The sequence below is a fragment of the Lactuca serriola genome, chromosome 9 (genome assembly GCF_051521515.1).
Source record: "Lactuca serriola cultivar US96UC23 chromosome 9, Lser_US96UC23_V15, whole genome shotgun sequence".
Lineage (NCBI taxonomy): Eukaryota > Viridiplantae > Streptophyta > Magnoliopsida > Asterales > Asteraceae > Lactuca > Lactuca serriola.
Genome location: NC_136416.1, coordinates 41539138 through 41549820, shown reverse-complemented (window position 1 = coordinate 41549820; position 10683 = coordinate 41539138). Strand labels below are relative to the sequence as shown.

The window sequence follows — 10683 nt, the reverse complement described above, 5'->3', positions numbered from 1 at the left end:
ACATGCACACAATAGATAGTGAAAACATTTGAACCTAACTCTCTCTCTCTCTCTCTCTCTCTCTATATATATATATATATATATATATATATATATATATATATATATATATATATATATATATATATATATATATATATATATATATATGAGTAGGATCAAATGAGAACACCAAAAAGGTTGAGAACGCGAGAACAAAGTATATTAATTTGTAATTCCATTTATTCATTTATGGAGAAATGATAAATTTTTATGCCTTTAACTTCAATTGAAGAGAAAAAGTATATTCATGTTGATTGCGTGTAAAAAAAATTATCATTTCTCCACAAATGAATACATGAAATCACAACTAAATATACCTGTTCTCGCGGTCTCAACCTTTTAGGTGTTCTCATTTGATCGTTTCCCTATATATATATATATATATATATATATATATATATATATATATATATATATATATATATATATATATACATATATATATATATATACACACACACACACATATATATATATATATATACACACACACACACACACACATATATATATATATATATATCAATGCTCAATTGAGAGAACAAAAAGGTTGATAATTTGCGAATATATTTGGGCCACACATTTCACTTTTGCCGCTTAAAAGCTCAGCTTATCGGGACAACGACAAACTTAATAATCATATATGAATAAGTATATATATATATATATATATATATATATATATATATATATATATTAAAGCTGATTGAACTTAGCAATAGTAACATTTATGTATTATATTCACATATGATTATTCAAATGTGTCTATTTATGAGTTATTATTCATATTGGATTATGTCGGTTGATAGAAAAGGCAGTGGTAGTGGCATGGGTAACGGTGGCTATGGTAATGCTGATGGTGGTAGTAACGGAGGTGTTAGTAGTAAAGGTGGCGATGGTGGTGGTATTGGTGGGTGCTGGAGGTGTTGGTGGTATTGAAGGTGACGAAGGTTGTGGTAGAGGTGGTGGTGGTTTGTGGCAGAGGTGGCGGTGATGATTATGGTTGATTTCGGTGTTGGTGATGGTGGGGCGACGGTGTGGCAGAGGTGATGGTAGATGTTGGGGAGGTGGTAATGGTAAAGGAGAGGGAAGGTGGTGACATTGTTTGTAATATCCTTATATGAATATACTTAATTTTATATCCACATATGAGGAGAGGGAAGGTGGTGGCGATGATCATTGGTGGGGTACTTTCCATGTCTCTTCATTCTGTTAGAGATCACCACCTCCAGTCGGACCACCAAAACCATTACTGACAGCGATACACTAGAAGTATCCAGTTCGACTTTGAAACAACCCAAAAATACCACCCAAAAATTTCGATTTTTATTATAACAAAACCCACGAGACTGAGTATCACATAATAAAACCATATGCTGCGTGTTTCAAAAACCATAATAAAATACTGTGAGAAAAACTGTATCACAACTGTATCCAAACATATCAAGAAAACTAAATCAACTCCCAGGACAAAACTGAAGTTGTGGTGTGTGCGATAACATCATCCCGAGCTCTTCCCTTTGCTTGCGGAAATACCTGAAACCAAAACTGAAACTGTAAGCACGAAGCTTAGTGAGCTCCCCCAAACTACCACATACCACATAATAACATATAAGCACATATTGGGCCTTGCCCACTGTATCGGACCGAAGTCCGGGCTAACTGGGGCCTTGCCCCCTCCATCGGACCGAAGTCCGAAGCTGACTGGGACCTCTGTCCCCTACATCGGACCGAAGTACGAAGCTGACTGGGACCTTCGTCCCCTACATCAGACCGAAGTCTGAAGCTGACTGGGACCTCCGTCCCCTACATCGGACCGAAGTCCGAAGCTGACTAGGACCTCCGTCCCCTACATTGGACCGAAGTCCGAAGCTGACTGGGACCTCTGTCCCCTACATCGGACCGAAGTCCGAAGCTGACTGAACATAGCATAAACATATCAACTAGCATAAACACATAAATCTTGTCTGAGCCACTGAGGCATCAAACATACTAGCTACTGCATTAGACCGAAGTCCAGAAACTACGGCTAACTGAATGGGCCGGCATTGTGGCCTTAGACCCGTTCCTACTGAAGGGAAACTCACCTCGTGAACTGGCTGCTGTCTGAATGGCTCTGGAAGCTAACTGTTGCTGCTCCGGTATCTCCCCGGCTACAAGTCCATAAACACACTCAATTAATGCTAAACACTGCACTGGGGTAAAATGACTCTTTTACCCTTGGTCAAAGTCAACTCTCTCGGTCAAAGTCAACCCACAGTTGACCTGACTCGCCGAGTTGGGCCGCCAACTCGCCGAGTCTCTAGTCTCACTTCTCAACCCTACTCGTGGCTACTCGTCGAGTATGGCATCGACTCGACGAGTACCCTCTCGATCCAAGAACTTAGACAATCTTCATCCGACTTGTCGAGTCATATGAACAACTCGACGAGTTATTCTTGAGCTAAGAAGATTGCCTTGGACTCACCGAGTTGTATGAACAACTCGTCGAGTCCCTCCATTACTGAGTCTGTCCTCCAACTCACTGAGTCCACTCTACTACTCACAGGCTTCCTCTCGACATCACTCAAAAGGAAAAAAACGGGACTCGCGACTTGACTCGCCGAGTCACATCCATGGAGCTACTCTAAACTCGATTCTGCTTGAATCCAACGTCTGAAACTTATAGATCTGGGCTTCCTTAACTCGATTAGCACGTAAAGATTCTATCTTTACGTGCCCATAAGCGACCAAGAAGATAATAAGGTTCAAAAAGCATAATAAAGGCTAGATCTAGGGTTCTTATGCAAAGCATCTTCAAAAAGGCAATAGATCCGGGCTCTACAACTCATAAATGAACAGATCTAGGGATCTCTCGACCTATTAAGGCATCCATACAACTATAAGGCTTGGAAAATGCATCAAACTAGCCCTAGAAGAGTTCTAGTGGAGGTCTAAAGCATAAAACAGAAGGAATCCGAGAAATACCTCAATGAACTCTGATTTTGCCCTTGGATCTTTGCTCTACACCTCTTCTCCTTGCTCCTTTCTTCTTCTTCTTCTTCAAGCCTTCAAAATCCACACAAAAGCACTTAAAACAAATAAGGGATGGATTAGGGTTTCTCACAGCTCTCTGAGGGTGAAGGAGGTGAGCTTGGGGCACACAACATTGCTTAAATAGTGAGCAACCCGGGGATTTAGGGTTTCTTCCAGGCAGGCAGACTCGCCGAGTCCCGAATATGGACTCGCTGAGTCGCCGACTAACACGTGCACGAAAACTCGACCCTACTCGACGAGTTAGGCCATAGACTCGCCGAGTCCCTCAATAAAACTTCTAAATAAATGCCACGGGAACAACATACCAGAGATGGGGCGTTATAATTCTCTCCCACTTGTCTCAGACTTCGTCCTCGAAGTCTGCTACGGCTGAATCTGCAAATAACTCCGGGTAGTGCTCTCTCATTTCTTCCTCAGCTTCCCACATCCACTCAGACCCCTTCCGGTGCTGCCACTGCACCTTCACTAGCTGAATTGCCTTGTTCCTCAAGGTCTTTGTCTTCCGGTCCAGAATCGCGACCGGCCTCTTAATATAATTCAGGCTGCTATCAACCTGAATATCCTCTAGGGGAACAACTGCTGACTCATCCACCAAACACTTCCTCAACTGAGACACATGGAAAGTGTTATGGATCTGGCTAAGCTCTACTAGAAGATCCAACCGATAAGCAACCCGACCCACTCGGGCCAAAACCCTGAAAGGACCAATGAACCTGGGGCCCAGCTTGCCCCTCTTCCGAAACCTGATGACACCCTTCCAGGGTGAGACCTTCAGGAGGACCATATCGCCCACCCGGAACTCCAAGTCTGAACGCCTCTTGTCGGCGTAGCTCTTCTGCTGACTCTGCGCAGTCTGCAGTCTACTATGGACCTGCTGAATCAACTCGGTCGTCTTGAGCACCACCTCAGTGCTCCCAACGACTCGCTGACCGACCTCGCCCCAACAAATCAGGGTCCTACACTTCCTCCCATAAAGCATCTCAAAGGGAGGTCGATCAATGCTCGCATGATAACCGTTGTTATACGAAAATTCCGCTAACGGAAGATACGTATCCCAACTGCCACCGAAGTCTAGAACACATGCCCTGAGCATGTCCTCGAGAGTCTGAATCGTCCTCTCGCTCTATCCGTCCGTCTGAGGGTGGAAAGCGGTGCTGAAATGAAGACGAGTACCCATCTCGTCGTGAAACCGCTTCCAGAATCTAGATGTAAAACGGACATCTCGGTCTGACACCACCGATACCGGCACTCCATGACGTGCCACGATCTCACGCACATAGATATCGGCCAACTTTTCTGCCGATATCGGCAACCCGAGGATTTAGGGTTTCTTCCAGGCAGGCAGACTCGCCGAGTCCCGAATATGGACTCGCCAAGTCGCCGACTAACACGTGCACGAAAACTCGACCCTACTCGACGAGTCAGGCCATAGACTCGCCGAGTCCCTCAATAAAACTTCTAAATAAATGCCACGGGAACAACATACCAGAGATGGGGCGTTACAGACTTCGTCGGTGAAAAAAAATGAGAGATGAACCATTTGGTGTATCTCCTTCTTCGAGAATGGCTTCATCTATCTCCTTCTCCGACGATAACATCCGACTGTGGCTAGGGTCGTCCACCTCTTGTTCGTTACTGGCAAGAACGGGCTGAAGTCAAAATAACGACCTCCATTTGTGAAGGGGTGAAACTAGAATGAAGATAATGTCAATGCTGTGACAATAAACCCTAGTGTCATCCTCTTGTCGTCGAAAAACCCCTAGATCTCTAGTAACTCCGTTAGAAAACCCCTAGATTTCATTTCCAGGTAGTGGTTTCGAAGAAGGTGAGGGATAGATCTGAAGCATTATGGTGGTGCTGTAACTCGATTTTCGTAGATCTGCGGAGGGTTTTTAGATCGACGACGAGAGTTTTCAGATAGAAGGTGATAAAGATGGATCTGGCGAGGGTGGTTTTTGACAACGGGGGGCTCAATTTTCATTGACTGGTAAGGAATTGGATTTTCATCAGCTAGAGCTCTAGAGAAGCTTGCGCTAGGTTTACAAATGCCGACATAGACTCTTGTTTCAGGATGTGGTGGTGGCGGCGTTGGGACGTTGGCTCCAACAAGAAAGTGGTGGTTCCGACAAGAGGAATTCATCTGAAAAGTGTTTTTTTTTTTTTTTTTTTTTTTTGTGAATATATTGTAAGAGAAAGAGAGAGAGGGAGAGGGGGAGGGTAGTTTTGTTTTGTGTGTGTGTGTGTTTTAAATGAAACGAAAATAAAAAATTAAAATAAAGACAATTTCATCATTTTAAGTATTTTTAGAATTTTTTTTTTAATCAAACTCGCAACAAAATCAAAGCTTGGACAGGTGGTCTTTAGTCCAAAACTTTTTGGACTAAAATGACATTTTTCGCAAACCATGGGGACCAAATTTGCAATTTTGTCTATTATTTAATATATATGTAATTATAAACAACTTATCAATGTATTTTTATTCATTATTTTCAGATATTTTACCACATAACAGTAACTACTTGTAACTACTTTGATATTTAAAAGATGAAGGTTTATCTATATAACGGGTTCTTGTACCCGTCTCAAGGTGGTCTCCAAACTTTTCGTTTTTTTGCGGCCCGGTCTCTTTCTATAGTGGTTCAGTGATGGTGATTTGGGGGATCGGCCCAATATATGCCTATTTGTGCACATCTAGCAGATATTCATGTCACAGCCAAAAATCCAATATATACAATCCTATCCTAATGGATCCCAAATCTGGTAATAAAAGATCTGATCCCATCCGGTTTCAGCTAAATCCGACTTTTGGGAAGATAATCTCTTTAGCAATAAGCCTATTATCAACCTATAATTATCGTAAAACCCATGAGTTAACATGACATTCACCGACTCATCATGTGCAATTTTGGCCCAACTGGTATTGAGGTAGTTTTATCAAGAATTTCAGTTTTCAATTGTTCTCAAAGTTTTAGGCAAATCGCATGATTATAGAGATTTCTTAAATCAAGTACTTTTTTTAATAAATGGCTAGTGAGTTTAATTTTTGTTGAAAATTTGAAATTGTACCCGCACCGGTTATACTTATAAAAGTTATCTATTCTAATAAATAAAGAATTTTTTTGATTATTTGTTATATTTTTATATGTTATTTTGTGGTTATTTTAAATTAATTTTTTTTCCACATAACAATTTATAGGTTTTTTTTTTATTTTATTAAATTTCACATAATATTTAAATGTAATAATAAATACATATCAATTTAATTATTACTTTCCTTCTAATTTCTAAATTTTTATATTAAAGTTTCATTAGTTTCTTTTTTTATGTCTCTAAATTATTTGTTTAAATTTAAAGAGAAAAAACACTTTAATTTTAATAATTCAATATTTTTTTTATTTTTAATATAAATTCAAACTTTTCAAATATTTAAAATTTCATATTTAATTTTTCTTTTAAATAAACTCATATATTACATGGATCTTACACCTAGTTAAATCATATTTTACATATATCTCCATATGCGTATACATGATTTTGTGTTTTACAAAATCTTATCTTTGAGGAACAAACTAAAATAAATATATGAATATGTAGTGATAACTTTTTTAACTTGCATCTCGTAAACGGTAATAATATATTTATTAGTTCAATGAACTACATATTGAAAAGCGTGAATGAACAGAAGTACATATTTTGAGTATTCTACTAGGCTAATAACCTAAAATGTCACGAATCTCACCATTGCAAAAAACTAATCCCGAATGGTTTGGTATTATCTTTCAGGCTTCATATATAGCATTGCTTATTGGTAAGCGATTGCTGTTGTTGGAAAAATGTAAGCCAATAAAAGTTCATTCCAAATATCAGGAACTCCAGGAAGGCACCAGTGTGCACAATCTGAAATACTATGTGGTTTCTTCTTTTCATCTTCGGTGAAGGGACGCCATAGTTTCCTATAAATAGTAGGATGTGCATCTCTTCTGGCTTGTGTTAGCTGTGTTATATTTATCATTTGCACATTCACTCCCTTGGCTTTCAGTTTGCTCAACGATGATTCCAATATTCTCAGTATATTGGGATCTATTCCAATTTCCCAAAATCTGTAATCCATCAATGGCTCCGTTTCTCCATAACAGGTTTCATGCTTCTTGCCTCCCCAATCTGTAGCCCTGTAAAATGAAGAAAGAGTGTGAAAATGATCCAAAACATAAATTTATTCTTGTTTTATACATACCACGCATGAGCTGCTGTATGACCCATGTAGAACAACTTGGTTTTCGAAGGATTGATGTTGGCATGAACCCATTTGGACCATGTTTCGAGAGCCATCTTATAGGCACGAGGACTATCGATAACTTCAACCACTTGATTAGGAGCACCCATTAACGATCCAGCACTCTTCCTGATTTGGAAACAAAAAGAAACATAACTTCATGAGTTCGCTAAAATATTTAAGGAAATTAACATCGGATTCTTATTATAAGAATTTTGTGAGGTGATGATACTTTACGTTATCTACTTACAAGAGAGTCACTGTGGGTAATCTCCACCAAAGACATGAATTAAATATGATTACATCAGCATCAACCCAATGCTTTGCATGTTTCTCGATAGCTTTGCTTCGAATAACTCGAAGGTGAGCACGATGGTCAAATGGATCATCTCCGTTTGATTCTACTAGCATCGGAGCCCAGTAGTAATCAACTGAGATATTGTAGTCCTGTAATGATTTAATTAATTAACTAGCGATTAGTTAATTGCATGTATGATATATAAACACACCCTTTGCGACTTTAAAAGATATAGCAAACGAAAAACTACGACTTACATGGGCTCTGAAGGAATACAAGGTACCATTGAGACCTTTTGAGTTAACCTCCTTTTTCCCTGGAATTGATGATTGGAGCATGCAAATCATCGAATCCCATTGGTTCCTGTTTATCGAATCCCCCACAAACAATAGCCTCTTACCCCTCAGTCTCTTTACCACTGCTTCACCATCAAACCTATATATTGCAAACAAACGAACATTAGAAAACTAAAGATAACAAAAGAAGATTAGCAACATTGAACATTCAAGATTGTCTCAAGCGTGAGAGAGAAAGAGACCTAGGGAAGTCGCAGTCATTGGGTTGCCACCTCCATTGTTGATACTTTGAATCCTTTCTGCCATAGGTTAGGCAAGCTAGATCACCATTAAGATAAGGGCACTCATGTTCTTTATACAAAGGGTAATGACTTTTGTTGTCGTGAACCCATCTTCCCGAGAACAAATCACAGCTGTCCGTTGAAGACGGAGGTGCAATGTTCAGTGTTCTCGGATCATCAAAAGCTGGTGTACTTGTATTTATGTTAGTCGTTGTACTCGTAGGATCAGTAACCTTAACCTTGCTAATGATCAGTACTGCTTCTAGATTATTGTTTCTGAAAAATCGTAATGTTGCTAATCCTCCAAGGAAGAATATGAATAAGCAACAATGGAACATGGTCTTCATGTCCCATGATCCCATTGAATAATGCTTGAGCCCCATCTCTCTCCTTCTCTTGTTCTCTCGTATTATTTATATTAGTAAGACACAGTGAGCAAACAAGGGTGGATCCACTGTACTAGGTTTGAGTATGTTAACTTATTAAGAGGTTATTTTTTTATTTTGAAGGGTAACGTCACTCTAACTTAGGAATTGATTTAATTCACTGTTGTTTTTTTTTCCTAGGTGTTTAAAGTTGAATCCGCAAGTTTAATGCGTCATTAAGGTCCAAACATATGTTTTAAAATGTCGCTTGTCTAATTGTTAAATGGGTATCCCGGTTTCTACCATGCCCCGTCATTAAAAAAAATGCAACTTCATTTAATTAAAACCCAAGTCATTAAAGGAGGCGACATGTGTGTAAATAAGAAGTTAAATTTGTGTTGTTTTATGTTTGGAAGAGCAATGAACTAAATTTCTTGTCCCCTTCCTCGTTCTCCTCTCCCCAAAAACCCTTTTGCTTTAGTGTTAATTAGTTGCCGAGGGCACAATATGTGAAAGTTTACGTGCGCAGTTCCAAAACACCCTTTTGGTTACGCTGATTGTATACATCATAGGTTTGAGGATCACCACAAGAATTCACACGTGTACTGACGACTTCTATGTCGACGACTTGTCCTTGCTACAACTTATGCTATACTGAGGACATGTCGTCGTAAAGAGATGAACAATTTTTTTTGACCAGAGTATTTATGTCAACGACCTCATGTTGTCTCCATAGCTTAAGCGGGAAACGAAAAGGGTTTACGAGGTTTTATGAAAACTTATGCTGACGACATGTTGTCGGTATGTTACTATATTTTCTATATATTTATAATTCATGTTGTAGAAAAAAGAAACTGATGTCGTTTCTGGAAAACGATCCCAATGACATGTTGTTAGCATAGAGGTCTTTTCTTGATTTATGAAAATAGAGAAACGGCGTCGTTTTCATTATTCCTATATCGAAGACTTGTCATCGGCATAGGGTTCCAACATCTTTGGTATCCCTAGCTTCATCATTCACACTGACGCACGAAGAAATCGAACCCAAAACTCTCTCGATCGGCGACCCCTTCTCTGACACAATGTCACATCCTTTCACAGTATTATGCTTCCTCCATTATACTTTTGCTAATTTCACAGATTTTGGGAGTAATTTTGAGTTTTCCATGTTTCAATTTCTAGAAAACTAGCCATCATAGTCTCTGGCACTTGCCTTCGGCCACCACTAAAAGATAATATGTCAGGCCTAGAATGTCCCTATATCTCTTGTGTTTCTGATTTTTGTTGTGATTTTGATTCGTTTGTATTTTTTTGTTTCGTTTTCTGATTTGGTACTATTTTTCGGTGAGTAAACTACCATAGACGTTGGACTTCATATTTTTGGTGATATTTCGGTGACATTTCATAGCGGTGCGATTTTCTAGTTATTGGGGTTTTATCCCTTTTTTTTTCTGACATAGGCAAAGGTCGCAAAGGTCTATTTCCCAAATTTAGAATTGAGTGTATAAAATGTATAATATGTATGATTCTATTATTGGTTTAGGTTTACTAGTTTCAATACATATAAGATATTTGGAATTAGATGTATAAAATGTATCATATGTATGATTATGTTATTTGTTTATGTTTACTAGTTTAAAGTACATATAACATGAAGTGATAAATCGTATAATGTGTTTCTATATTGATAATAAGTGCTTAATGTTTTATAAGTGAATGGTTAAAGCGTTTCTGTTTCCATGATAAGTTTTAGTGATTAATCGATAAAGTGATTAATTGATAACTGATTCATGTATTTATATTTTCATGATAAGTGCTTAGGTTGTTTTGTTAGTGAATGTTTAATGAATATGGTTGCTATTAGTTTGTATTGTAAAGTGCTTAATTGTTAAGTGCTTAATATGTTTTTATATTCATGATAATATAGTTTTAAAGTGCTTAATATTGATAACGACTTAATTATTTAGTTTAATTAAGTAATATGATTGTTTACAGTAGAATGTTATAGTTGAAAAACCAAAAGTAAATTGTGATAATAGAAAAAAACAAATAATATCTAAAGTGCAATGCTATAATATAAAAAAAACCAAAA

General features: G+C 38.2%; 1 protein-coding gene across 1 annotated transcript; it reads right to left on the bottom strand.

Annotated features, from left to right (window-relative positions):
• Window positions 1–6667: 6667 nt before the first annotated feature.
• Window positions 6668–8609, bottom strand: LOC145074127 (protein trichome birefringence-like 34). The gene is made up of 5 exons (XM_079020544.1): window positions 8188–8609; window positions 7907–8084; window positions 7602–7798; window positions 7313–7480; window positions 6668–7247 (listed from the first exon to the last, which is right to left on the bottom strand). The coding sequence occupies exons 1-5, from the start codon at window positions 8607–8609 to the stop codon at window positions 6881–6883; spliced, it is 1332 nt and encodes a 443-aa protein (XP_078876670.1). The 3' UTR covers window positions 6668–6880.
• Window positions 8610–10683: the final 2074 nt, after the last annotated feature.